Source organism: Macaca fascicularis, chromosome 20, assembly GCF_037993035.2.
Source record: "Macaca fascicularis isolate 582-1 chromosome 20, T2T-MFA8v1.1".
NCBI lineage: Eukaryota > Metazoa > Chordata > Mammalia > Primates > Cercopithecidae > Macaca > Macaca fascicularis.
Genome location: NC_088394.1, coordinates 27858766 through 27886017, shown reverse-complemented (window position 1 = coordinate 27886017; position 27252 = coordinate 27858766). Strand labels below are relative to the sequence as shown.

The 27252-nt window shown below is 55.6% G+C and overlaps 3 protein-coding genes, 1 long non-coding RNA gene and 1 pseudogene across 11 annotated transcripts in view; 2 read left to right on the top strand and 3 right to left on the bottom strand.

Annotated features, from left to right (window-relative positions):
• Positions 1 to 19494, top strand: part of LOC123566771 (sulfotransferase 1A1-like) — a 34339-nt gene extending 14845 nt beyond the window's left edge. For 2 of the 5 annotated variants that reach the window (XM_065537012.2, XM_065537010.2), the window contains exons 2-8: positions 15300 to 15451; positions 15556 to 15681; positions 15771 to 15868; positions 18013 to 18139; positions 18235 to 18329; positions 18852 to 19032; positions 19155 to 19494. In XM_065537012.2, coding sequence (XP_065393084.1) covers positions 15304 to 15451; positions 15556 to 15681; positions 15771 to 15868; positions 18013 to 18139; positions 18235 to 18329; positions 18852 to 19032; positions 19155 to 19267 — 888 coding nt within the window. In that variant the 5' untranslated portion in view covers positions 15300 to 15303 and the 3' untranslated portion in view covers positions 19268 to 19494. Of the gene's footprint in view, positions 1 to 8398; positions 8473 to 14091; positions 14205 to 15299; positions 15452 to 15555; positions 15682 to 15770; positions 15869 to 18012; positions 18140 to 18234; positions 18330 to 18851; positions 19033 to 19154 lie in introns of those variants that run through there. The other 3 variants (XM_065537011.2, XM_005591637.5, XM_065537013.2) reach the window with 3 other exon arrangements.
• On the bottom strand, positions 737 to 27223 carry LOC141409254 (uncharacterized). 2 transcript variants are annotated; one of them, XR_012428785.1, is made up of 2 exons: positions 27177 to 27223; positions 737 to 939 (listed from the first exon to the last, which is right to left on the bottom strand). It is a non-coding gene; the product is annotated as an uncharacterized lncRNA (long non-coding RNA). The 2 variants fall into 2 exon arrangements; XR_012428786.1 differs by lacking the exon at positions 27177 to 27223 and adding an exon at positions 1589 to 1932.
• Positions 2208 to 8278, bottom strand: LOC102144150 (SAGA-associated factor 29-like; annotated as a pseudogene).
• LOC135964438 (sulfotransferase 1A1-like) lies at positions 8399 to 13981 on the top strand. Of its 3 annotated transcripts, XM_065537017.2 has the most exons (9): positions 8399 to 8472; positions 9650 to 9801; positions 9906 to 10031; positions 10121 to 10218; positions 11361 to 11487; positions 11583 to 11677; positions 12199 to 12379; positions 12502 to 12610; positions 12705 to 13981. In XM_065537017.2, exons 2-9 carry the CDS (start codon positions 9654 to 9656, stop codon positions 12733 to 12735), a joined length of 915 nt encoding a protein of 304 aa, XP_065393089.1. In that variant the 5' UTR covers positions 8399 to 8472; positions 9650 to 9653; the 3' UTR covers positions 12736 to 13981. The 3 variants fall into 3 exon arrangements, 2 of the variants coding, with proteins under 2 accessions (XP_065393089.1, XP_065393091.1); XR_012428777.1 differs by lacking the exon at positions 12705 to 13981 and having other exon boundaries at positions 12162 to 12379; positions 12502 to 12699; XM_065537019.1 differs by lacking the exon at positions 12705 to 13981 and having other exon boundaries at positions 12502 to 12699.
• LOC123570493 (SAGA-associated factor 29-like) lies at positions 21043 to 24514 on the bottom strand. Its single transcript, XM_065537024.2, has 5 exons — positions 23161 to 24514; positions 22383 to 22512; positions 22166 to 22312; positions 21907 to 21942; positions 21043 to 21804 (listed from the first exon to the last, which is right to left on the bottom strand). The coding sequence occupies exons 2-5, from the start codon at positions 22460 to 22462 to the stop codon at positions 21729 to 21731; spliced, it is 339 nt and encodes a 112-aa protein (XP_065393096.1). The 5' UTR covers positions 22463 to 22512; positions 23161 to 24514; the 3' UTR covers positions 21043 to 21728.
• Positions 27224 to 27252: the final 29 nt, after the last annotated feature.

Below are 27252 nucleotides of genomic sequence, written 5' to 3'. Positions count from 1 at the left end.
GAAACCCCGTCTCTACTAAAACAAACAAAGAAAACAAAAACAAACAAGCAAAAAACAAAAACAAAAAAACAAAACACAAAAATGAGCCAAGCATGGTGGCAGGCACCTGTAATCTCAGCTACTCCGGAGGCTGAGGCAGGAGAATCGCTTGAACCCAAGGATAGATGTTGCAGTGAGCCAAGATCGTGCCACTTCACTCCAGCCTGGGCATAAGAGCAAAACTCTGTCTTGAAAATAAATAAATAATTAAATTAAATTAAATACTATTTTTATTTGAGCTGGGCTCACTGGCTTATGCCTGTAATCTCAGCACTTCAGCCTGGCTGATCACTTGAGGTCAGGAGTTCAAGACCAGCCCGGCCAACATGGCGAAACCCCATCTCTACTAAAAATATAAAAATTAGCTGGGCATGGTGGTGTGCACCTGTAATCCCACCTACTCCGGAGGCGGAGGTGGGAGAATCGATTGAACCGAGGAGGTGGAGGTTTCATTGAGCCAGGATCATGCCACTGTGCTCCAGGCTGGGCGATAGAGCAAGACTCAGTCTTAAAACAACAACAACAAAACTATGACTTGTGTTCAATGCAGAGTCTCTATTTCAAGCCAAGAGAAACCCTGAACTGAAAGAGTGATTGCCCACTGGGGCTAAATACGGCCACCTCCCCACTCCAGCTCCCCAACTTGCCCTGTTTGGAGACAGGAGAGGGTCTGGAGAAGTAAAACCCAGGAGATGAGTGGAGGAGGAATGTCTGTTTAATCCCAGCATATCCTCTGCTGTCCTGCCCTGTGTCGTTGGGGGATGGCGAGTCCACCGGGCAGCGTCACTTTTTCTTGGGCTCCTTACAAGCCACCACGTACCTCTGAGCCACATTGAGGGGAGGGGAATAGCCGTCTGCATAGGAGGTGTCTTCAAACAGGACCGAGTAGTCATCCTGGGGCTGTGTGGCAGGCAGACAGGAGGGCTGCTCAGAGAGCCCCAGGCCAGGACAGGCACCCCCTTCCCCCAGCCTAGACCACAGGAGCCACTGGGCCGTGGACTCTCAGCCACTCTCATCATCCTTCACTCTGGGGTCAAGAAATCTTAGCCCAGTCCCTGCTGCTACACAGCTCTTTTCTCAGTGGCTGGAGACCCAGGGCAGTGAAAAGGGTGGGGAGAGGAAGGGGCGTTGACTCCCTCCCCAGTGGGGCCATAGCTGGAGGGTCTGCTGCCTTTCAGGGGTGCTGTGTTCAGAGGACTGAGGGCTGCCCAGAGGGTGGCAGACGGGGATCCTGGCCTCAGGTGGCTTGTGTCCCATGTCACCAGGAGCACAAGGAGGCAAGAGCCCAGGGCTCAGGGCAGGAGATTCCCATCCAGAGCTGGTTCTCCTGGGGCTGCAGAAGGGATGCCGCTGACTTGGGGCTTGCCAAGGCTACCAGGGTTGGCAAGGGGTCAGTGGCCTTTGGGGCTGGAGTGGAAGAGGGAGGGCTGCTGGCAAGTCCCATTAGCTCGGGAGATGAGGACAAAGGGGACAAGGAAGGGGACGCTAGCCTCTCTAATCAGCCTGTTCCTGGTGTCACCAATGACCTCTCCCCTGGAGGCTGCTTTACCTGCTGTGGGGGCGTGTGGATCAGGGCATGGTGGTAGCAGGTGGTTTGGGGATACAGGGCCATGATGAGCTGCTTCCTCTGGAACAAGGCCTTGGGGTCCATCTGGGGGCTGGCCTTCCACTGAGGCCGTGACTGCCAGCTCAGGGTGTGTCTCCTCAGGGTTGTGTCAATCTGTGGCTGGGGGCCCTCCTTCCCAGCTTGACGGCTGTTGTGATACCTGGGTTCTCCTCTTCTTGGTTTAAAATAAATTAAGCAGGCGGGGCGCGGTGGCTTACACCTGTAATCCCAGCACTTTGGGAAGTTGAGGTGGGTGAATCACCTGAAGTAAGGAGTTCGAGACTAGCCTGGCCAACATGACGAAACCCCGTCTCTACTAAAAATACAAAATTAGCCAGGTGTGGTGGTGAACCCTGTAATCCCAGCTACTCGGGAGGCTGAGGAAGGAGAATCGCTTGAACCCAGGAGGAGGAGGTTGCAGTGAATCGAGATTGCACCACTGCACTCCAGCCTAGGCCACAGAGCAAGACTGCATCTAAAATAATAATAAATAAATAAATAAATAAAATAAAATAATTTAAACAAGAGACATACAGCAAAAGAAGTGCAGCACAGAGTAAAGTATTGCAAAATAAAAACTGTATTTTGAAAGTTAAGTGCATAATAGACAATACACCTCGAGCGAGTTCAGAACGGGCTTCTCGTCAGGGTGGGTCAGTGTTAATTACTGCAGGGAAACTCCCCTTATGGGAATCTCACTCAATTTTTCATAATGGGTGGGAAGCGGCGTCACTAGTGAGCATGATCTGGGTGGTCCTCTGGGTGCACATGGGCATTTGCTATACATGCCTGTTTCTAGGACACATGTCTCATTAGCATTTTAAATCTCCACCCAGGGGTGTGGTTTTTACTATTAAAATGAGCAAAGGGTCAGTTTGAGGACAGGTAAAATCAAAATGCACATGTTCTCAAAAGGGAAAGTCCCTACTGGGGATAGCTTTGCTTGAACTCAGTGACCAGGCGAATGCTGAGGCTTACTGTGTTGGCCGTGCGGTCACCAAGGTCGCAGCATCCTGAGAAGGTGGTTGTCTCCTTGACTACCTCTCCTGCCTCGCCCAAGTTCCATGACCCACCCTGGCCCAAATAAGGCCTCCAGGTCCATCTCGGGGTTGTCCTTCCACTGGGGCAGCGGGATGATCCAGCGTCAGCTCAGGGTGTGTCTCCTAGCTGTAGAGGGACTTGCGTCAACCTGTGGCTGGGTGGGGATGCTCCTTCCCAGCCGTTAGGCTGCCCCCAGGCTCCGTGCCTGGCCCTGGCCTAGACACTCACTCTTTGCCTTCTTCATTGATGTCATCTACCTCATACCTGTGGACAAAAGGAGGAAAACACTGGGTGTAGCCAGGGGCGCAGTCCCTGTCAAGGAGCGTGGAGGACCGGGGCAGGGCGAGGACCTGGTGCTCCCTGCACAGCTGGCCCCGCCCACATCACCCTCTGTGGAGTTTTTCTCCAGCTGAGCAGATGGGAAGCAGAGCAGCAGCCCAGGCAGGTGCAGTGACCAGAGAGTAGCCCCGGGGCTGGTGTCACTCACTTGTTGGTGGCATGGCTGTAACTGACCACCTCGGCCAGGATCCACTGCTCGTCCCCATCCACGGCCTTCACCCAGGCAGCCACCTTGTCTCCAGGTCTGGCCACATAGTCCCCTGAGGCGGGGACACCCCACAGAGGAGTGGGGGCCTGTGAGTAGAACAAAAGGTCAGTCCCAGCCCCTGGGCACCAGTCCCTCCCTCGCAGCTGCTGCCCTCACTTGTCACCGGGCTTCCCGATCCATAGGGGCAGGGTCATCAGCACCCCTCTGCGCATGGTCTTCCGGGGTGGCTCCGAGTCATTGTAGAGACCTTCGATCTCGGCCGCTGTGGGAAGGAGAGGCCTGAGGCCCCAGGGACAGGTGCTGGCCCTGACCCCCCAGCATGCTGCACTGAGCTGTTGGAGGACCCCCTGGGAGCACCCAGTCCCTGAGTGAGCCTGAGGGCCCAGCAGGACTGTGACCCGATCTGCCAGGTGTCCTACAGGGGCTGCTGCACTGAATTACATATGGGTGAGACGGCAGCACAGTGGGCACCCAGGGGAAGGAACCCAGAGTGGGGTCCTTACTTGGGGCTTCAACCTAGCCCCAGGCCCTGCTGCTGCCTGAAGTCACGCCCCCTGCACCTGCCCACTTCAGGCCCCGCCTCCAGACCAGGTACCCACCTGTCCCCCCTTCTCTCCCTCCCAGCGTGCCCACCAAGACCCCTACATTGGCCTGCATCCTGGATCATCAGCTCCGCCCCAGCCAGCTCCTCCCCGGAGTTCCACCTCCGAGATTCCCAGGGCACTGGCTCCCCTTCATGCTCCTCCTCTGCGACAGGCCCCGTCCCCGCCCTGGACACCCCACCTATGTCATAGGCCTGCCCACTCCCTCTCATCAGGCCTGTGTCTCGCGGGGTCCGCGTCCTCCAGGAAGCCTTCCTCCTGGCACAGAGACCCTCCCCATCTCACTAGGAGTGCAATGGCCTGATTTGGCTCCCTGCAACCTCCGCCACGCCCCCTGCCCCACCTTTCAAGCAATTCTCCTGCCTCAGCCTTTCCAGTAGCTGGAATTACAGGCACGTGCCACTATGTCTGGCTGATTTTTGTATTTTTAGTACAGACGGGGTTTCACCATGTTGGCCAGGTTGTTCTCGAACTCCTGACCTCAAGTGATCCGACCGCTTCAGCCTCCCAATGTGTTGGGATTACAGGAATGAGCCACCGTGCCAGGCCTGGGCCCTGCCTGTTGTGCGATCTCTGGGGTGGGATTGGAGGGGACCCGCGGTTGGGCGCGGCAGGGCTCACAGGGACACCCCCGTTCTCCTCCCCAGGGAGATGATGTTCGTGCTGCACGCCTTCCTGTCAGCCGTGGCCGCCCTTCGGGTAAGGAAGGAGAGAGCGCAGCGGCAGGCGGGCGAGGGCTTGGGGTCTGCCCCGTGGTGGCCGGAGCCGCCCTGACGCCCCCGTACCCTGCCGCGGTTGGAATGGGCCTGGCACCCCCGTCCTAGGCGCGCCTCCTGCTCCCGCTGCACCCCGACCTCCGCCGGGACCTCTGCCCGCCGCGCTGCACTGGCGCTGGCCTCCCCGACCCCAGGGCGCCGCGCAGGTCCCTTTGCTGACGCCAAGCCTGAGCCTGAGCCGGACACGGGGTCCAAGAGGCCTGTGCGCCCTGCGCGCCCGCGCGCTCCAGGAAAGGTCCACTCCAGGCAGGGCGGCTTATCCTCCAGAGGACTTTAGAGCCAGCTATTGAGGAACCAGGAAACGCCCTGACAATTTTGCGACCCTGTCCCCGTCTCTAAGATGGGGATGATAGTATTTATGGCCATTCCTGAGCACAGCAGGACTTGCTTTTTTCCTTTGACTGGAAGGTTCTTCTCTACACCTTCTGTCTTGATAACCTGCCACCTGAACAGGGAGGTCTTCCCTGGCTCCCGATTTAAAATTGCAGCTCTGAGATCGCGGGTACCATGGCATATGCCTGTAGTCCCAGTTACGGGGGAGACTGAGGTGGGAGGATCGCTTGAGCCCAGGAGTTGGAGGCTGCAGTGAGCTATGATCGCTCCACTGCACTACAGCCTGGGCAAAAGAGCAAGAAACAGTCTCTAAATATATAAAATAAAATTGCACCTCTTGAGTACTTCCCCGTCCGCTCCTTTTCCTGAATACTTACTATCTGACCTGCTAGGTGTTTTATTGCTCTCTTTAGTCTCTCCCACCCCAACCTTTGCACTAAACTGCCCGAGGACAGCTCTTGTCACTGCTGTAGAACAAAGTTCAGCACAGAGACGATGGCCAAGAAATAGTCAATAAAATAATGGACGATGGGCGCCTTCTACTGAGCTCCCGCTAATTGTGAGTGAGTAGAGGACTTGCCCTGGGGAAATTCAGTGACTGCTGGGTGTTGCTGAGCTGTGAGGAAGTTCAGGTCTGGCTGCAGTGGTGAGGCTGTGACTCAATCAATCACTGCTGATGCTCACAGGACGTTCACTAGCTTAGTCCCAGGGGGCAAGGATTTTAAACCCCCACGTCCATTTCCTTATCCATAAGATGCAAATAACAGTCACCCCTTCCTCACGGATGGAGCTGTGTGATGCCCGGAACAGTGCCTGCTGCACGGAGGGGCTTGCCACCAGCTCCCTCTCGGAGACCTCCTTGTCTCTTACCTGCCTGCTGCCTGGGATGGGATGAAGATGGGCCCTTGTGTTGCCCCAACCCTGGCTGCTGGCTAAGAGCCCATGTGATCTGTCTGTTCAGAGGAGTTCCTTCAGGAGGAACCAGGGCAGCTTCTGCCCCTAGAGGGCCAATGCCCCTCGGTGAGTGCAGTCCCCGTGCCCCAATCTGGTCCAGCTCTGGGAAGAGGGTGCTCAGTTGTGCAATCCAGGCTGGCGCAGCCGAGTCCTGATCTTGGTATTCAGGGCTGAGCCTGGAGGGGGCTTGTGATGCCTGACTCTGTATCTCTCTCTGGCCCCATGCCTTTTTAGCTGTGAGATGTCACTGCTTTGGGTGACCTGATCTGGCTGTGTCGGATGGGCACGAAGGAAATAGAAGACTCAGAATTAGAAGACGTGAGTGGGCTTTGGCCCCGGCCTCCTACCCGACACCCTGCCCTGGGCTGCCTGTGACCAACCTTCTTGCCTCTGCAGGCACACTGGACAGCCCTGCTGCAGACCTGATCCTCAGTGTCCCTAACCCCCTCCAGATACTGGATACTGGTGGCCTAGGGGAGGTCCTCAAAGACCGGTGGGACATCAACCTCGGCCAGTGTCCAGGCTTTTTTTTTTTTTTTTTTTTTTTTGAGACAGAGTTTCACCCTTGTTGCCCAGGCTGGAGTACAATGGCGCAATCTCGCTCACCGCAACCTCCACCTCCCAGGTTCAAGCCATTCTCCTGCCTCAGCCTCCTGAGTAGCTGAGATTACATGCATGTGCCGCTGCGCTTGGCTAATATTGTATTTTTAGTTCAGACAGGGTTTCTCCATGTTGGCCAGGCTGGTCTCAAACTCCCAACTTCAGGTGATCTGCCTGCCTCAACCTCCCAAAGTGCTGGGATTACAGGAGTGAGCCACTGCGCCTGGCCTCCTCCAGGCTCTTGACACCGTAGCCAGAAGGAATTTCAGGACAAATCAGAAAGTCATGAATGTAGGGAGATTTCTTGCAGAGCAAAAGGACTCACTCAAGAAGGGGAATGTGGGGGTCCTCAAGAGAGTGTCTCATGCCCTACGAGGTTTGGGACTAACCTTTATGGGTTTCTTTAACTAAAGAGGGGTATATTCATGAAGATTCCAGGAAAAGGTAAAGGTTTCTCAAGACCGTGGTGCCGCAATTTACACCCAAATCCAGGTGTTCCTGGAGCCGTCTTGGCACTGGCGGGTGTATGGTTTCGTATGTTACTGATCGTACAATGAGATCCTAGGTGAAACCTACATCAAATACGGCGCCATGTTGTGTCTGGTTGGTCATAGCCAGCTTGGTCCTCATCCTATTTTTCAGGGACTTATTGGCCCTTAGTATATGCAGCTATTTCAAGTTTCCTTCTTCTGGTCATGTGAAACTGCTGCTTGGGATTTTCTATTCACTTGCTACCACTCTATTAATCTCACATTCTTGCCTCTTTTCTGTGCCACCCCGTGTGGGTCCGACCCGTTGTTACTGGAGTGCAATGCAAAGTCTGAGTCAAGGGGGCCTCCTGAAGGTTGCTAGGGCAGGGGCGGAGCTAGTAGCTGGAGGACATGCCAGTCACGGGGATTCCTCAGGGGCACAGAGGAGGGTGGTGGGGCCTGTGGCCCTAGCAGGGGAGCAGCCTCTCCTCTGCCTGGAAGCCCCATGCCCCAGCTTCCCCCACACTCCCACCTGCCCGCTTGCTTCTGAACTCACAAATTTCTTGGAAGGCTTGGGAGACTCACCTTTACTCGGAGGGTTGGTTAGCTATCTCGTGCCCAGCTTGACCTTGGACTTTAAATAGTGAGGACAAAGAACGAGGAGGATGGGGGTATGCCCTCCTTCCACGGGGCCCTGTGGCTTCCAAGCCTCAGCTTCCTCTGATCTCTTGTCTGTGGAGCCTCCTTCAAACCCAAGGAAACAAAAGCACCTGCCATGGGCTGCTGTTCTTCTAGGATCTTCTATCCATGTTCTGTGAGTCCCCCCAGTGGGACTGCATTGTCCTTGTTCTTTCTTGTTCTATGTATCCATGCTCTGCTCCCCTCCTGCCCCTTCACTCTGCCCACACACATCACTCCAGACTGGCCTTGTGGTCAGAGTCTGGAGTGCATGGGCTGCTGGGGCCTGCGGGCTGCACTGGGCCAGAACCCCTGGCTCTTTCAGGACTAGCCTGGAGCCGGCAGGTAGGTGACCTTTCCCGGGCCTGCCTATCCCATCTTTCCCTTCCAATCCTTCCCCTCTCTTGCCTGGTTCAATCAGAGAAAGCTTGTCTGTTGGCCTGCCTGGCAGGGGCAGGTCAGGAGCCCTGTGACATCTCAAAAACAAACAAACAAACAAACAAACCCACAAAAACAAACCCACCATTGGGCCCTTTCCCCTTTCGTTCTTCTGTTTTCTACTCACGAAACCCAGTCGTGGCTTTGGAGATCACTCTAAGCTTGTCTCCAGCTGGCATACTAAGGAGGGTAATGGAGAAGCTCCCCCACCCCCAATCCCACCCCTTCCTTCCGGAAGCAAATCTAAGTCCGGCCCTAGCTCCAGATCCCTCCCACACTGGACCTACGAAACCCTCAGCACAGACAACACCCCTGCATTCCCCACATTGCACCCACACTCAGCCACTGTGGGCGAGGAGGGCACAAGGCCAGGTTCCCGAGAGCTCAGGTGAGTGACACACTGGAAGGGCCCAGGGCGCCCTCACCCTGCTCAGCTTCAGGCTCCAACACTCCAGAAGCCCAGGCCTCTCCCATCCCTGCGCTTTCCCCATGGATATCCCATTTCAGACAACCCAGCCGGCGTGAATCCCCCTCCCTTGGATATCCCATTTCAGACAACCCCGGCCGGCGTGAATCCCCCTCCCTTGGATATCCCATTTCAGACAACCCTCGCCGGCGTGAATCCCCCTCCCTTGCTTTTTTTTTTGTTTTTTTTCTGGGGAGGCCAGGTCCTGCTGTCACCCAGGCTGGAGTGCTGTGGGATCCTGGCCACTGCAGCCTTTAATTCCTGGGCTCAAGTGATTCTCCTGCCTCAGTCTCTGGAGTAGCTAGGACTACAGGCACTCACCATCCTGCCTGATTAATTTTTTAAAACATTTTTTAAAGATTTTTAGAGATGGAGTCTTGCAATGCTGCCCAGATTGGTCTCCAACTCCTAGCCTCGGCCCTCCCTAGGGTCTGGGATTATAGGCGGGAGCCACCCTGCCTGGGCCTGTCCTCTTGCTGAGTCATCAGTTTTGTTCATTCCCACAGCAGGCTCTGGCCCCTAGTACCAGCTCAGTTGCTCAATGGGCCATGTTTGTCCTGGAGCCTGGATGGACCCTGGCTGAGCAAGTGGATCACAGGCCTGGTCAGCCTGGGAGATTTCCACATGTGAGGGGCACAGGGAACTCAAGGAGGGGAGCATCGGGGACAGGAGCCCACTGGGTGGAGGCTGGGGGCTCACAGCAGGAAATGGTGAGACAAAGGGCACTGGATGGTAGGGAGACAGCACAGCCAGGCCCTAGAGCTTCCTCAGTGCAGCTGGACTCTCCTGGAGACCGTCACACACTCTGCTATCTGGGCCCCGCGCCGCGAGGGTGCTTTCACTGGTCTGCACCATGGCCCAGGCCCTGGGATTCTGAACAGCTCTGCAGGTGAATGAAAGGTGTGGCCAGGCTGGGGAACCACCGCATTAGAGGCTGACCGGGTTTCAGCCCCAGCCCCGCCACTGACTGGCTTTGTGAGCGTGGGCAAGTCACTCAGCCTCCCTAGGCCCCAGTGACTTTCCTGAAAGCAAGAATGCCGCTTTCTTGCTGTTGTGATGGTGTTAAAGGAAGTGGGCCTGGCTCTGGCTCCTGACACAGGAAGATGGAGCTGATCCAGGACACCTCTCGCCCGCCACTGGAGTATGTGAAGGGGGTTCCGCTCATCAAGTACTTTGCAGAGGCACTGGGACCCCTGCAGAGCTTCCGGGCCCGGCCCGATGACCTGCTCATCAGCACCTACCCCAAGTCCGGTAGGTGAGGAGGGCCACCCACCCTCTCCCAGGCGCCAGTCCCCACCTTGGCCAGCGAGGTTGTGCCCTCAGCCTGCTCACCTCCCATCTCCCTCCCTCTCCAGGGACTACCTGGGTGAGCCAGATTCTGGACATGATCTACCAAGGTGGTGACCTGGAGAAGTGTCGCCGAGCTCCCATCTTCATGCGGGTGCCCTTCCTTGAGTTCAAAGCCCCAGGGATTCCCTCAGGTGTGTGACCGTGTCCTGGGTGCAAGGGGAGGGGAGGAAGACAGGGCTGGGGCTTCAGCTCACCAGACCTTCCCTGACCCACTGCTCAGGGATGGAGACTCTGAAAGACACACCGGCCCCACGGCTCCTGAAGACACACCTGCCCCTGGCCCTGCTGCCCCAGACTCTGTTGGATCAGAAGGTCAAGGTGAGGCTGGGCACAGTGTTTCACTTCCGTAATCCCAGCACTTGGGGTGGCTGAGGTGGGAAAATCCCTTGAAGCCAGAAGTTACAGACCAGTCTCCTCAAACAAACAAACAAACAAACAAAAAATATATATATATAGCTGGGCGTGGTGTTGTGTGCCTATAGTACCAGCTACTAAGGAGGCTGAGGTGGGAGGATCACCTGAGCCTACGAGTTCAAGAGTGAAGTGAGCTATGATCACACCACTGCACTCCAGACTACATGACAGAGAAACCTTGTCTCAAAAAAAGATGAAGAATAAAAAGAGGGGCCGGCAGGCGCGGTAGCTCACGCCTCTAATCCCAGCACTTTAACAGGCTGAGGCCAGCAGATCACCTGAGGTCTAGAGTTGGAGACCACCCTGGCCAACATGGCAAAATCCCATCTCTACTAAAAATCCAAAAAAATTCGCCAGGCGTGATGGTGGGCACCTGTAATCCCAACTACTTGGTAAGCTGAGGCAGAAGAATTGCTTGAACTCGGGAGACAGAGGTTGCAGTGAGCCGAAAATGAGCTATTGCACTCCAGCCTGGGCAATAAGAGCGAAACTCTGTCTCAAAAAAAAAAAAAAAAAAAAATTCCACAACAAAAAGGAAAAGGCAAAGGTCCAGGTGTGGGGCATGTGAATCCAGGGAAGGAGGTCCCGGCTCAGCCCAGCTTTGGTCCTGTTCTTCTGGGAAAGTCGCCTCACTTCCTCCAGCCTTGTCTCATCTTCCACAGGAGGGACTGACTGTCTCTTGCTCTGATGACCAAGAACATGAGACTCTTCAGTGTAGATCTAAGAAAGGTAGAGGGTGGGTCCTCAAAGGCCCACAAAATTTGGTGGGGGTGGGAACATATTTGACAGAGCATGCCTTGCTCCAGATCAGGGTGTGACGCATTGATGCAGATTATATTACTTTAGAATATGATGGTCTCAGGGACCAGGCAGGATTTTGGCTTCCAACCAGGGTTCAGATCCCAGCTTGGCCCTACCGGTGCGATGAGATCTCAAGCAAGTCAGCCCCTAAGCCTCAGGTTCTTCCTTTGCCAAACCAAGAGATGAGCTGGCCTGTGGCGGGCTGTGTGGTGATGGTGCTGGGGTCGAGTCTTCTGTCCCCGCAGGTGGTCTATGTTGCCCGCAACGCAAAGGATGTCGCGGTCTCCTACTACCACTTCTACCACATGGCCAAGGTGCACCCCGAGCCTGGGACCTGGGACAGCTTCCTGGAGAAGTTCATGGCCGGAGAAGGTGGGTGTGACGGGAGGAAGGAGGGTGTGGAGCCGAGAGGTGCTGGCTACAACGCACAGTAACCCTGTGTCGCTGCCCCCTGCCCGCTTCTCCAGTGTCCTACGGGTCCTGGTACCAGCACGTGCAGGAGTGGTGGGAGCTGAGCCACACCCACCCTGTTCTCTACCTCTTCTATGAAGACATGAAGGAGGTGAGACCACCTGTGATGCTTCCCCTCATGTGACCCCTGGGGGCAGGCACCTCACAGGAACCCGTCAAGGCCGCCCAGCCCCTTTCCTTGGTGGCCCCCACTGCAGGTCCGGATTCCCCATCCTCCTCCCTGGCCCAGGCCTCCCCGCTACAGCCCCACCTGGCAGCAGGTCCCACACAGCTCTCATCTCCTGCAGCTGAGTCAGCTGCATGAGGGGCCACGGATTAGATACTTAGTCCTATTGATTATCCCCACCAAAGGGTGTGCCACCCAGGGCCACAGTCACGGAAGAAGACCATCCCGGTCCTCACCCATAGGAGCCAAGCCCAGCTCATGATGGGATCAGAGGGCAGAGAGCAATTCATTTTATCCCAGGGACTGGGGCCCCGGGGATCGAGGAGCTGGCTCTGTGGGTTTTCTAGTGGAAGTGGCCAGTTCCCCTCTGATGTTAGAGAAGGGGACCCCTTTTATTTTCCTGAATCAGCAAACCTAGCCTCCACTGAGGAGCCTCTGCTCCTCAGAACCCCAAAAGGGAGATTCGGAAGATCCTGGAGTTTGTGGGGCGCTCCCTGCCAGAGGAGACCGTAGACCTCATGGTTCAACACACGTCATTCAAGGAGATGAAGAAGAACCCTATGGCCAACTACACCACCATCCCCCAGGAGCTCATGGACCACAGCATCTCCCCCTTCATGAGGAAAGGTGGGTGCTGGCCAGCACGGGGGTTTGGGGCAGGTGGGAGCAGCGGCTGGAGCCTCCCCATAGGCACTCGGGGCCTCCCCTGGGATGAGACTCTAGCTTTGCTCCCTGCCTTCCTCCTCCAGGAATGACTGGGGACTGGAAAACCACCTTCACCGTGGCGCAGAATGAGCGCTTCGATGCGGACTATGCGGAGAAGATGGCAGGCTGCAGCCTCAGCTTCCGCTCTGAGCTGTGAGAGGGGCTCCCGGGGTCACTGCTGAGGGAGTGTGCGAATCAAGCCTGACCAAGCCGCTCAAGAATAAAGTATGATTTGTGTTCAATGCAGAGTCTCCATTTCAAGCCAAGAGAAACCATGAGCTGAAAGAGTGATCGCCCACTGGGGCCAAATACGGCCACCTCCCCACTCCAGCTCCCCAACTTGCCCTATTTGGAGAGGGGAGAGGGTCTGGAGAAGTAAAACCCAGGAGACGAGTGGAGGAGGAATGTCTGTTTAATCCCAGCACATCCTCTGCTGTCCTGCCCTGTGTCGTTGGGGGATGGTGAGTCCACCAGGCAGCGTCACTTTTTCTTGGGCTCCTTACAAGCCACCACGTACCTCTGAGCCACATTCAGGGGAGGGGAATAGCCGTCTGCATAGGAGGTGTCTTCAAACAGGACCAAGTAGTCATCCTGTGGCTGTGTGGCAGGCAGACAGGAGGGCTGCTCAGAGAGCCCCAGGCCAGGACAGGCACCCCCTTCTCCCAGCCTAGACCACAGGAGCCTCTGGGCCGTGGACTCTCAGCCACTCTCATCATCCTTCACTCTGGGGTCAAAAGTTCTTGGCCCAGTCCCTGCTGCTACAGAGCTCTTTTCTCAGTGGCTGGAGACCCAGGGCAGTCAAAAGGGTGGGGAGAGGAAGGGGCGTTGACTCCCTCCCAGTGGGGCCATAGCTGGAGGGTCTGTTGCCTTTCAGGGACTCTATGTTCAGAGGACTGAGGGCAACCCAGAGGGTGGCAGGCAGGGATCCTGGCCTCAGGTGGCTTGTGTCCCATGTCACCAGAAGCATGAGGGGGCAAGAGCCCCAGACTCAGGGCAGGAGCTTCCCACCTCAGAGCTGGTTCTCCTGGGGCTCCAGAAAGGAAGCTGCTGAAGCTAGCTGGCTCCCAGGGCAAGGGGACTGCAGTGTCCTTGTTCTTTCTTGTTCTATGTATCCATGCTCTGCTCCCCTCCTGCCCCTTCACTCTGCCCACACACATCACTCCAGACTGGCCTTGTGGTCAGAGTCTGGAGTGCATGGGCTGCTGGGGGCCTGTGGGCTGCACTGGGCCAGAACCCCTGGAGCTTTAAAGACTGGCCGGAGCAGGCAGGTAGGTGACCTTTCCTGGGCCTGCCTATCCCATCTTTCTCCTCCAATCCCTCCCCTCTCTTGCCTGGGTCAATTAGAGAAAGCTCGTCTGTTGGCCTGCTTGGCAGGGGCAGGTCAGGAGCCCTGTGAGAACTCAAAAAACAAAAAACAAAAAAACAACCCACAAAAACAAACCCACCATTGGGCCCTTTCCCCTTTCACTCTTCTGTTTTCTACTCACCAAACCCAGTCGTGGCTTTGGAGATCACTCTCAGCTTGTCTCCAGCTGGCATACTAAGGAGGGTAATGGAGAAGCTCCCCCACCCCCAATCCTACCCCTTCCTTCCGGAAGCAAATCTAAGTCCGGCCCTAGCTCCAGATCCCTCCCACACTGGACCTACGAAACCCTCAGCACAGACAACACCCCTGCATTCCCCACATTGCACCCACACTCAGCCACTGCGGACGGGGAGGGCACAGGCCAGGTTCCCGATAGCTCAGGTGAGTGACACACTGGAAGGGCCCAGGGCGCCCTCACCCTGCTCAGCTTCTGGCTCTGACATTCCAGAAATCGAGGCCTCTCCCATCCCTGCGCTTTCCCCATGGATATCCCATTTCAGACAACCCCGGCCGGCGTGAATCCCCCTCTCTTCCTTTTTTTTTTTTTTTCCCAGAGAGGCCAGGTCTTGCTGTCACCCAGGCTGGAGTGCTGTGGGATCCTGGCCACTGCAGCCTTTAATTCCTGGGCTCAAGTGATTCTCCTGCCTCAGTCTCCGGAGTAGCTAGGACTACAGGCCCTCACCATCTTGTCTGGTTAATTTTTTAAAACATTTTTTAAAGATTTTTAGAGATGGAGTCTTGCAATGCTGCCCAGATTGGTCTCCAACTCCTAGCCTCGGCCTCCCTAGGGTCTGGGATTATAGGCGGGAGCCACCCTGCCTGGGCCTGTCCTCTTGCTGAGTCATCAGAGTTCTGTTCATTCCCACAGCAGGCTCTGGCCCCTAGTACCAGCTCAGTTGCTCAATGGGCCGTGTTTGTCCTGGAGCCCGGATGGACTGTGGCCGGGCAAGTGGATCACAGGCCTGGTCAGCCTGGGAGGTTTCCACATGTGAGGGGCACAGGGAACTCAAGGAGGGGAGCATCGGGGACAGGACCCCACTGGGTGGAGGCTGGGGGCTCACAGTAGGAAATGGTGAGACAAAGGGCACTGGCTGGTAGGGAGACAGCACAGCCAGGCCCTAGAGCTTCCTCAGTGCAGCTGGACTCTCCTGGAGACCGTCACACACTCTGCTATCTGGGCCCCGCGCCGCGAGGGTGCTTTCACTGGTCTGCACCATGGCCCAGGCCCTGGGATTCTGAACAGCTCTGCAGGTGAATGAAAGGTGTGGCCAGGCTGGGGAACCACCGCATTAGAGGCTGACCGGGTTTCAGCCCCAGCCCCGCCACTGACTGGCTTTGTGAGCATGGGCAAGTCACTCAGCCTCCCTAGGCCCCTGCCTTCCCTAGGCCCCTGACTTCCCTGAAAGCAAGAATGCCACTTTCTTGCTGTTGTGATGGTGTTAAAGGAAGTGGGCCTGGCTCTGGCTCCTGACACAGGAACATGGAGCTGATCCAGGACACCTCTCGCCCGCCACTGGAGTATGTGAAGGGGGTTCCGCTCATCAAGTACTTTGCAGAGGCACTGGGACCCCTGCAGAGCTTCCGGGCCCGGCCCGATGACCTGCTCATCAGCACCTACCCCAAGTCCGGTAGGTGAGGAGGGCCACCCACCCTCTCCCAGGCGCCAGTCCCCACCTTGGCCAGCGAGGTTGTGCCCTCAGCCTGCTCACCTCCCATCTCCCTCCCTCTCCAGGGACTACCTGGGTGAGCCAGATTCTGGACATGATCTACCAAGGCGGCGACTTGGAGAAGTGTCACCGAGCTCCCATCTTCATGCGGGTGCCCTTCCTTGAGTTCAAAGTCCCAGGGATTCCCTCAGGTGTGTGACCGTGTCCTGGGTGCAAGGGGAGGGGAGGAAGACAGGGCTGGGGCTTCAGCTCACCAGACCTTCCCTGACCCACTGCTCAGGGATGGAGACTCTGAAAGACACACCGGCCCCACGGCTCCTGAAGACACACCTGCCCCTGGCTCTGCTGCCCCAGACTCTGTTGGATCAGAAGGTCAAGGTGAGGCTGGGCACAGTGTTTCACATCCGTAATCCCAGCACTTCGGGAGGCTGAGGTGGGAAGATCCCTTGAAGCCAGAAGTTCCAGACCAGTCTCTTCCAAAAAAAAAAACAAAAAAGAAAATCAGGTATGCATAGTGGTGTGTGCCTGTAGTACCAGCTACTCAGGAGGCTGAGGTGGGAGGATCACCTGAGCCTGGGAGTTCAAGAGTGAAGTGAGTTATGATCACACCACTGCACTCCAGACTGGGTGACAGAGAAACCTTGTCTCAAAAAAAGATGAAGAATAAAAAGAGGGGCTGGCAGGCGCGGTGGCTCATGCCTGTAATCCCAGCACTTTAACAGGCTGAGGCCAGCAGATCACCTGAGGTCTGGAGTTGGAGACCACCCTGGACAATATGGCAAAATCCCATCATTACTAAAAATCCGAAAAAATTAGCCAGGCATGGTGCTGGGCACCTGTAATCCCACTACTTGCTAGGCTGAGGCAGAAGAATTGCTTGAACCTGGGAGGCAGAGGCTGCAGTGAGCCGAGATCTAGCCTGGGCAAAAAGAGTGAAACTCTGTCTCAAAAAAAAAAAAAAAAAAAAAAGTTGGTGGGGGGCAGGCAGGTGGTGGCTCACTCCTGTAATCTCAGCACTTTGGGAGGTCGAGGCGGGCAGATCACCTGACGTCAGGAGTTGGAGACCACCACCCTGGCCAACATCAGGAAGCCCCGTTTGTACTAAAAATTCAAAAATAGTCAGGCGTTGGGGCAGGTGCCAGTATACTTAGCTATTCAGGAGGCTGAGGCAGGAGAACCACTTGAACCTGGCAGGCCAGTGGTTGCAGTGAGCCGAGATCGAGCCACTGCACTCCAGCCTAGGAGACACAAAGTGACTTCGTTTCAAACAACGTAAATAAATAAGTAAAGATTTTAAAAAGGTTCCAAGCGCAGTGGCTCACGTCTGTAATCCCAGCACTTTGGGAGGCTGAGCAGGGCAGATCACCTGAGGTTGGGACTTTGAGACCACCCTGAGCAACACAGAAAAACCTCATCTCTACTAAAAATACAAAATTGGCTGGGTGTGGTGGCGCATGCCTGTAATCCCAGCTGCTCAGGAGTCTGAGGCAAGAGAATCACTTGAACCCAGGAGAAGAGGTTGCGGTGAGCTGAGATCATGCCATTGCACTCCAGCCTGGGCAACAACAGCGAAACTCCCTCTCAAAAAACAAAAAAAAAAACAAAAAAAAAACGGTTTGCCACCTATGATGGCTCAGTGCTGTAATGCCAGAACTTTGGGAGGCCAAGGTGGGTGGAACGCTTGAGCTCAGGAGTTCCAGACGAGCCCGGGAAACACGAGGAGACTCCATCTCTATGAAAATGCAAAATATCAGCAGGGCATGGTGGCATGGCGCTCTAGTGCCAGCTACTTGACAGTCTGAGGTTGGAGAGTTGCTTGAGCCTGGGAGGTCAAGGTTGCAGTGAGCTATTATCACTCCAGTGCACTCCAACCTGGGCGACAGGAAAAAAGAAAGACCAAGATCTTTTTTTCTTGTCTTTCTTCTTTTTTTTTTCTGAGACTCTCTGTCTCAATAAATAAATAAATAAATAATAAAATAAAATAAAGTAAAATATTGTCACAACAAAAAGAAAAAGCAAAGGTCCAGGTGTGGGGCATGTGAATCCAGGGAAGGAGGCCCCGTCTCAGCCCAGCTTTGGTCCTGTTCTTCTGGGAAAGTCGCCCTACTCCCTCCAGCCTTGTCTCATCTTCCGCGGTGGGCGGACTGTCTGCCTCTTGCTCTGATGACCAAGAACATGAGACTCTTCAGTGTAGATCTAAGAAAGGTAGAGGGTGGGTCCTCACAGGCCCACAAAATTTGGTGGGGGTGGGAACATGCCTGGCGGAGCATGCCTTGCTCCAGATCAGGGTGTGACGCATTGATGCAGATTATATTACTTTAGAATATGATGGTCTCAGGGACCAGGCAGGGTTTTGGCTTCCAAGCAGGGTTCAGACCCCAGCTTGATCCTACCTGTGCCGTGAGATGTCAAGCAGGTCAGCCTCTAAGCCTCAGGTTCTTCCTTTGCCAAACCAAGAGATGAGCTGGCCTGTGGCGGGCTGTGTGGTGATGGTGCTGGGGTCGAGTCTTCTGCCCCCGCAGATGGTCTATGTTGCCCGCAACGCAAAGGATGTGGCGGTCTCCTACTACCACTTCTACCACATGGCCAAGGTGTACCCTGAGCCTGGGACCTGGGACAGCTTCCTGGAGAAGTTCATGGCCGGAGAAGGTGGGTTTGATGGGAGGAAGGAGGGTGTGGAGCCGAGAGGTGGTGGCTACAACGCACAGTAACCCTGTGTCGCTGCCCCCTGCCCGCTTCTCCAGTGTCCTACGGGTCCTGGTACCAGCACGTGCAGGAGTGGTGGGAGCTGAGCCACACCCACCCTGTTCTCTACCTCTTCTATGAAGACATGAAGGAGGTGAGATCATCTGTGATGCTTCCCCTCATGTGACCCCTGGGGGCAGGCACCTCACAGGTACCCGTCAAGGCTGCCCAGCCCCGTTCCTGGGTGGCCCCCATAGTAGGCCCAGATTCCACATCCTGCCTCCCTGGCCCAGGCCTCCCCGCTACAGCCCCACCTGGCAGTGGACCCCACACAGCTCTCGTCTCCTGCAGCTGAGTCAGCTGCATGGGGGGCCACGGATTAGATACTTAGTCCTATTGATTATCCCCACCAAAGGGTGTGCCACCCAGGGCCACAGTCACGGAAGAAGACTATCCCGGTCCTCACCCATAGGAGCCAAGCCCAGCTCATGATGGGATCACAGGGCAGAGAGCAATTCATTTTATCCCAGGGACCGGGGCCCCGGGGGTCGAGGAGCTGGCTCTGTGGGTTTTCTAGTGGAAGTGGCCAGTTCCCCTCTGAGGTTAGAGAAGGGGACCCCTTTTATTTTCCTGAATCAGCAAACCTAGCCTCCACTGAGGAGCCTCTGCTCCTCAGAACCCCAAAAGGGAGATTCGGAAGATCCTGGAGTTTGTGGGGCGCTCCCTGCCAGAGGAGACCGTGGACCTCATGGTTCAACACACGTCATTCAAGGAGATGAAGAAGAACCCTATGGCCAACTACACCACCGTCCCCCAGGAGTTCATGGACCACAGCATCTCCCCCTTCATGAGGAAAGGTGGGTGCTGGCCAGCACGGGGGTTTGGGGCGGGTGGGAGCAGCGGCTGGAGCCTCCCCATAGGCACTCGGGGCCTCCCCTGGGATGAGACTCCAGCTTTGCTCCCTGCCTTCCTCCTCCAGGAATGACTGGGGACTGGAAAACCACCTTCACCGTGGCGCAGAATGAGCGCTTCGATGCGGACTATGCGGAGAAGATGGCAGGCTGCAGCCTCAGCTTCCGCTCTGAGCTGTGAGAGGGGCTCCCGGGGTCACTGCAGAGGGAGTGTGCGAATCAAGCCTGACCAAGGGGCTCAAGAATCAAATATGAATTGAGGGCCAGGGACAGTGGGTTATGTCTGTAATCCCAGCAATTTGGGAGGTTGAGGTGGGAGGATCATTTGAACCCAGGAGTTCAAGACCAACCTGGGCAACATAGTGAGATTCTGTTGAAAATAATAATAATAATAATAACAAAATAAAATCAATTTTTTTTTTTTTGAGTCGGAGTCTTGCTCTGTCGCCCAGGCTGGAGTGCAGTGGTGCGATCTCAGCTCACTGCAAGCTCTGCCTCCCGGGCCCACGCCATTCTCCTGCCTCAGCCTCCCGAGTAGCTGGGACCACAGGCGCCCGCCACCACGCCTGGCTAATTTTTTGTATTTTTAGTAGAGATGGGGTTTCACCGTGTTAGCCAGGATGGTCTCGATCTCCTGACCTTGTGATCTGCCCACCTTGGCCTCCCAAAGTGCTGGGATTACAGGCGTGAGCCACCGCGCCCAGCCAATAAAATCAGCTTTTAAAAAGAGAATAAAATATGATTTGTGAGCCAAGCAGGGTGGCTCATGCCTGTAATCCCAGTCATTTTCGAAGTTGAGACCAGAGGATCACTGGAGGACAGGAGTTTGGGACCAGCCTGATCAATGTTACAATATGCTGTCCCTACAAAAATTTGAGAAAATGATCTGCACGTGGTGGTGGGCACCTGTAGTCCCAGCTACTTGGCAAGTGAAGGCAGGAGGATCACCTGAGCCAGGAAGGTTATGGCTGCAGTTGGCTGTGACTGTGGTAATCCACTCAAGCCTGAGGGACAGAGTGAACCCTGCCTGAGAAATAAAGAGTTTAATGAAAATAAATTTGATTTGTTACTAGCCTGGCCAACATGGCGAAACCCCAACTCTACTGAAAGAAAACAAACAAATATCGCAAGAACAGAAAACCAAATACCGCATGTTCTCACTCATAGGTGGGAACTGAACAATGAAATCACTTGGACACAGGAAGGGGATCATCACACACCGGGTCCTATTGTGGGGAGGGGTTGGGGGGAGGGATAGCATTAGGAGATATACCTAATGTAAATGATGAGTTAATGGGTGCAGCACACCAACATGGCACATGTATACATATGTAACTAACCTGCACGTTGTGCACATGTACCCTAGAACCTAAAGTATAATTTAAAAAAAATGGAAAAAAAAAAAGAAAACAAACAAACAAAAACACATAAATTAGCGGGGCGTGGTGGTGGGTGCCTGTAATCCCAGCTACTCCGGAGGCTGAGGCAGGAGAATCGCTTGAACCAGTGTGGGAGAGGGCAGAGGTTGCAGTGAGCCAAGATCGCCCCACTTCACTCCAGCCTGGCCATAAGAGTGAAACTCCATCTCTAAAAAATAATATTAATGAATAAAATAAAGTAAATTATGATTTGGGCTGGGCTCAGTGGCTTATGCCTCTAATCCCAGCACTTCAGCCTGGTGGATCATTTGAGGTCAGGAGTTGGAGACCAGCCTGGCCAACATGGTGAAACCCCATCTCTACCAAAAATACGAAATTAACTGGGAGTGTTGGCGCGCACTTGTAATCCCAGTTACTCGGGAGGCTGAGGCAAGAGAATTGTGGTGAACCGAGATCGCGCCACTGCCTACCAGCCTAGGTGACAGAGCAAGACTCTGTCTTGAAAAATAAATAAATAAACAAAATAAAATAATTTAAACAGGAGACACACAGCAAAAGAAGTGCAGCATAAAGTAACTTATTGCAAAAGAAAAACTGTATTTTGAAAGTTAAGTGCATAGTAGACAATACACCTTGAGCGAGTTCAGAACAGGCTGCTCATCAGGGTGGGTCAGTGTTAATTACTGCAGGGAAACTCCCCTTATGGGAATCTCACGCAATTTTTCATAATGGGTGGGAAGCGGCGTCACTAGTGAGCATGATCTGGGTGGTCCTCTGGGTGCACATGGGCATTTGCTATACATGCCTGTTTCTAGGACACATGTCTCATTAGCATTTTAAATCTCCACCCAGGGGTGTGGTTTTTACTATTAAAATGAGCAAAGGGTCAGTTTGAGGACAGGTAAAATCAAAATGCACATGTTCTCAAAAGGGAAAGTCCCTACTGGGGATAGCTTTGCTTGAACTCAGTGACCAGGCGAATGCTGAGGCTTACTGTGTTGGCCGTGCGGTCACCAAGGTCGCAGCATCCTGAGAAGGTGGTTGTCTTCTTGACTACCTCTCCTGCCTCACCTGGGCTCCATGCCCTGCCTTGGCCCAAACAAGGACCTCCTGCATATCTGATCAGCCTGCTCCTGACATCATCCATGGCCTGTCGCATGGCGGCTGCTTTACTCACTGTGGGGGCACGTGGGTCAGGGCGTGGTAGAAGCAGGTGGTCTGGGGATACAGGGCTAGCGTGAGCTGTCCTTCTGGAATAAGGCCTCAGGGTCTGTCTCGGGGTTGGCCTTCCACTGGGGCAGCGGGATGATCCAGCGTCAGCTCAGGGTGTGTCTCCTGGCTGTAGAGGGACTTGTGTCAACCTGTGGCTGGGTGGGGATGTTCCTTCCCAGCTGTTAGGCTGCCCCCAGTCTCCATGTCCGGCCCTGGCCTGGACACTCACTCTTTGCCTTCTTCATTGATGTCATCTACCTCATACCTGTGGACAAAAGGAGGAAAACACTGGGTGTAGCCAGGGGCGCAGTCCCTATCAAGGAGCGTGGAGGACCGGGGCAGGAGGAGGACCTGGTGCTCCCTGCACAGCTGGCCCCGCCCACATCACCCTCTGTGGAGCTTTTCTCCAGCTGTGCAGACAGGGAGTAGAGCGGCAGCCCAGGCAGGTGCAGCGACCAGAGAGTAGCCCCGGGGCTGGTGTCACTCACTTGTTGGTGGCATGGCTGTAACTGACCACCTCGGCCAGGATCCACTGCTCGTCCCCATCCACAGCCTTCACCCAGGCAGCCACCTTGTCTCCAGGTCTGGCCACGTAGTCCCCTGAGGCGGGGATGGCCCCACAGAGGGGTGGGGGCCTGTGAGCAGAACAAAGGGTCAGTCCCAGCCCCTGGGCACCAGCCCCTCCCTCGCAGCTGCTGCCCTCACTTGTCACCGGGCTTCCCGATCCACAGGGGCAGGGTCATGGCCGACTGCTGCAGCAGGGTCATCAGCACCCCTCTGCGCATGGTCTTCCGGGGTGGCTCCGAGTCATTGTAGAGACCTGCGATCTTGGCCGCTGTGGGAAGGAAGGGAGGCTTGAGGCCCCAGGGACAGGTGCTGGCCCTGACCCCCCAGCATGCTGCACTGAGTTGTGGGAAGGAGCCCCTGGGAGCCCCTAGTTCCCGAGTGAGCCTGAGGGCCCAGCAGGACTGTGACTCGATCGGCCAGGTGTCCTACACAGCTGCTGCGCTGAACTACAGATGGGTGAGACGGCAGCACAGTGGGCACCCAGAGGGAGGAACCAGGGAGGGACAAAGCAGGTTTCGAGGTGCTGGTCAGGTTCTCTTCCTCATGTCAGTGCTGACCCAGAAGTGTATTTAATGAGAATTTCCTGAAATTGGAAGAATCCCGCGGGGTCGCGGAGAGGCGGAGGCGCTTCTTCGGGATCTACTTGCTCTACTGCCTGAACCCCCGTCACCAGGGCCGCGTCTACATGGGGTTCACTGTCAGCCCTGCTTCTCGGGTCCAGTAGCACAATGGGGGCCGCACAAAAGACAAGGCCCAGCCCGGGCTCAGTCGCTCATGCCTGTAATCTTAGCAGTTTGGGAAGCCAAAGCTGTCGGATCACTTGAGGTCAGCTGTGCTTCGAGAACAGCCTGGCCAACATGGTGAAACCCCGTTTCTGATAAAAATACAAACATTAGCCGGGCATGGTGGCACGAACCTGTAATTCCAGCTACTTGGGAGACTGAGACAGGAGAATCGCTAGAGCCCGGGGGGTCAGGACGTTGGTTCCAACAAGCTGAATCGCGCCATTGCACGCCTGGTGAGACCGGGAGGGTCTCCGAGGCCGGAAGAAGGCTTCCTGGAGAAGGCGGACCCCGCGAGGCACAGGCCTGATGAGAGGGACCCTCCAGGCCTGTGACAAGGGTGGGGCGTCTGGGGAGGGGACGAGGCCTGTTGCAGAGGAGGAGTGTGACAGGGAGCCCTGGGAATCTCGGCGGTGGAACTCCGGGAAGGAGCGGGCCTGGGGGGGGTGATGATCCAGGCTGCAGTCCAGCATGGTGGGCACGCTGGGGTCCGATGGCGCGCAGGAGGGAGAGGAGTGGGGACAGGTGGGTACCTGGGTTGGAGGAGGGGCCTGAGGTGGGCAAGTGCAAGGGGCGTGACTTCAGGCAGGGGCGGGGCCTGGGGCTCTGCTGAGGCGGGGAATGAGGACGTCACTTTCGGGTGGGATTGGAGGGGACCGGCGGTGGAGAGCGGCGGGACTCCCAGGGACATTCCCGTTCTCCTCCCCAGGGAGATAACGCTCATAGTGCACAGCTTCCTGTCCGCCGTGGCAGCCCTTCGGCGGGTAAGGAAGGAGAGCCGGCGGCCGCTAGTGGTCGGGGTTTGGGGTGCGACCCCTGCCAGGAGCTGCCCTGATGCCCCCGTACCCTGCCGCCGTTGGAATGGGCCTGGCACCCCCGCCCTGGGCGCGCCTCCCGCTCCTGCTGCACCCCTACCTCCGCCCGACGCACCGTACTGGCCACTGGCCTTCGGGCCTCCTCCGCCCCAGGGAGCCCCGCAGGTCGCTTTGCTGACGCCCAGCCTGAGCCTAAGCCGGACCCTGGAACCTAGAGGCCTGTGCGCCCTGAGCTCCCGCGTGCTCCGGGGGAGGTCCACCCCAGGCACGGAGGCTCCATCGATGATCGACCGTCCAGACAACTTCGATGCTCGACCATCCAGACAACTTCGGATCCAGCTGTTTGTTGGGGAACCAGGAAACGCCCTGACAATTTTGCGACCCTGTCCCCGTCTCTAAGATGGGGATGATAGTACTTCTGGCCATTCCTGAGAACAGCAGGACCTGCCTTTTCCTTTTGACTGGAAGGTTCTTCTCTACACCTTCTGTCTTGATAACCTGCCACCTGAACAGGGAGGTCTTCCTTGGCTCCCGATTTAAAATTGCAGCTCTGATAAGCCGGGCATGGTGGCATATGCCTGTAGTCCCAGCTACGGGGGAGACTGAGGTGGGAGGATCGCTTGAGCACAGGAGTTGGAGGCTGCAGTGAGCTATGATCGCTCCACTGCACTACAGCCCGGGCAAAAGAGCAACACCATCTCTAAAAATATAAAATAAAATTGCACCTCTTGAGTACTTCCCCGTCTGCTCCTTTTCCTGAATACTTATCTGACTTGCTAGGTGTTTTATTGCTCTCGTTAGTCATTATCTGACCTGCTAGGTGTTTTATTGCTCTCTTTAGTCTCTCCCACCCCAACCTTTGCACTAAACTGCCCGAGGACAGCTCTTGTCACTGCTGTAGAACAAAGTTCAGCACAGAGACGATGGCCAAGAAATAGTCAACAAAATAATGGACGATGGGCGCCTTCTACTGAGCTCCTGCTAATTGTGAGTAGAGGACTTGCCCTGGGGAAATTCAGTGACCTGCTGGGTGTTGCTGAGCTGTGAGGAAGTTCAGGTCCGGCTGCAGTGGTGAGGCTGTGACTCAATCAATCACTGCTGATGCTCACAGGACGTTCACTAGCTTAGTCCCAGGGGGCAAGGATTTTAAACCCCCACGTCCATTTCCTTATCCATAAGATGCAAATAACAGTCACCCCTTCCTCACGGGATGGAGCTGTGTGATGCCCGGAACAGTGCCTGCTGCACGGAGGGGCTTGCCACCAGCTCCCTCTCGGAGACCTCCTTGTCTCTTACCTGCCTGCTGCCTGGGATGGGATGAAGAGGCCCTTGTGTTGCCCCAACCCTGGCTGCTGGCTAAGAGCCCATGAGGAGTTCCTTCAGGAGGAACCAGGGCAGCTTCTGCCCCTAGAGAGCCAATGCCCTCGGTGGGTGCAGTCCCCCAGCCCCAGCCTGGTCCAGCTCTGGGAAGAGGGTGCCCAGTTGTGCAATCCAGGCCCGGGCAGCTGAGTCCTGATCTTGGTATTCAGGGCTGAGCCTGGAGGGGGGTTGTGATGCCTGACTCTGTATCTCTCTCGGCCCCATGCCTTTTTAGCTGTGAGATGTCACTGCTTTGGGTGACCTGATCTGGCTGTGCCGGATGGGCACGAAGGAAATAGAAGACTCAGAATTAGAAGACGTGAGTGGGCTTTGGCCCCGGCCTCCTACCCGACTCCCTGCCCTGGGCTGCCTGTGACCAACCTTCTTGCCTCTGCAGGCACACTGGACATCCCTGCTGGAGACCTGATCCTCAGTGTCCCCAACCCCCTCCAGATACTGGTGGCCTAGGGGAGGTCCTCAAAGACCAGTGGGATATCCACCTCGATCAGTCTCCAGGCTGTTGACACCTTAGCCAGAAGGAATTTCAGGACAAATCAGAAAGTCATGAATGTAGGGAGATATCTTGCACAGCAAAAGGACTCACTCAAGAAGGGGAATGTGGGGGTCCTCAAGAGAGTGTCTCATGCCCTGTGAGGTTTGGGACTAACCTTTATGGGCTTCTTTAACTAAAGAGGGGTATATTCATGAAGATTCCAGGAAAAGGTAAAGATTTCTCAAGACCGTGGTGCCACAATTTACACCCAAATCCAGGTGTTCCTGGAGCCATCTTGGCACTGGCGGGTGTATGGTTTCGTATGTTACTGATCGTACAATGAGATCCTAGGTGAAACCTACATCAAATACGGCGCCATGTTGTGTCTGGTTGGTCAGAGCCAGCTTGGTCCTCATCCTATTTTTCAGGGACTTACTGGCCCTTAGTATATGCAGCTATTTCAAGTTTCCTTCTTCTGGTCATGTGAAACTGCTGCTTGGGATTTTCTATTCACTTGCTACCACTCTATTAATCTCACATTCTTGCCTCTTTTCTGTGCCACCCCGTGTGGGTCCGACCCGTTGTTACTGGAGTGCAATGCAAAGTCTGAGTCAAGGGGGCCTCCTGAAGGTTGCTAGGGCAGGGGCAGAGCTAGTAGCTGGAGGACATGCCAGTCACGGGGATTCCTCAGGGGCACAGAGGAGGGTGGTGGGGCCTGTGGCCCTAGCAGGGGAGCAGCCTCTCCTCTGCCTGGAAGCCCCATGCCTCAGCTTTCCCCGCTTGCCTCTGAGCTCACGCAGCTCTTGGAAGGCTTGGGAGACTTACCTTTACTCAGATGGTTGGTTACCTGTCTCGCACCCAGCTTGACCTTGGACTTTAAATAGTGAGGACAAAGAACAAGGAGGATGGGGGGATGCCCTCCTTCCACAGGGCCCTGTGGCTTCCAAGCCTCAACTTCCTCTGGCCTCTTTCTGTGGAGCCTCCTTCAAACCCAGGGAAAGAAAGGTACCTGCCAGGGTTCATCTAGGATCCTCTACTGATGCTCTGTGAGGTCCCCTGGGAGCCATGAAGCTGGGGCTGGTTCCCAGGGCAAGGGGACTGCAGTGTCCTTGTTCTTTCTTGTTCTATGCATCCATACTCTGCTCCCCTCCTGCCCCTTCACTCTGCCCACACACATCACTCCAGACTGGCCTTGTGGTCAGAGCCTGGAGTGCATGGGCTGCTGGGGGCCTGTGGGCTGCACTGGGCCAGAACCCCTGGCGCCTTCAAGACTGGCCTGGAGCTGGCAGGTAGGTGACCTTTCCTGGTCCTACCTATCCCATCTTTCTCCTCCAATCCCTCCTCTCTCTTGCCTGGGTCAATTAGAAAAAGCTTGTCTGTTGGCCTGCTTGGCAGGGGCAGGTCAGGTGCCCCGTGACAGCTAAAAAAAACAAAAACAAACCATTGGGCCCTTTCCCCTTTCATTGTTCTGTTTTCTACACACCAAACCCAGTCGTGGCTTTGGAGATCACTCTAAGCTTGTCTCCAGCTGGCACACTAAGGAGGGTAATGGAGAAGTT

Bases quoted from the DNA above. Each gene is read 5' to 3' on its own strand.
- LOC135964438 (XM_065537017.2), top strand. From the start codon at position 9,654: ATGGAGCTGATCCAGGACACCTCTCGCCCGCCACTGGAGTATGTGAAG. The intron at 10,032-10,120 runs GTGTGTGACCGT...CCCACTGCTCAG, and splicing joins AGCCCCAGGGATTCCCTCAG to GGATGGAGACTCTGAAAGAC. The intron at 12,611-12,704 runs GTGAGAGGGGCT...TGTTCAATGCAG, and splicing joins CTCAGCTTCCGCTCTGAGCT to AGTCTCCATTTCAAGCCAAG.
- LOC123570493 (XM_065537024.2), bottom strand. From the start codon at position 22,462: ATGCGCAGAGGGGTGCTGATGACCCTGCTGCAGCAGTCGGCCATGACC. The intron at 22,313-22,382 runs GTGAGGGCAGCA...TTCTGCTCACAG, and splicing joins ATCGGGAAGCCCGGTGACAA to GCCCCCACCCCTCTGTGGGG. The intron at 21,943-22,165 runs GTGAGTGACACC...TTTTGTCCACAG, and splicing joins TACAGCCATGCCACCAACAA to GTATGAGGTAGATGACATCA.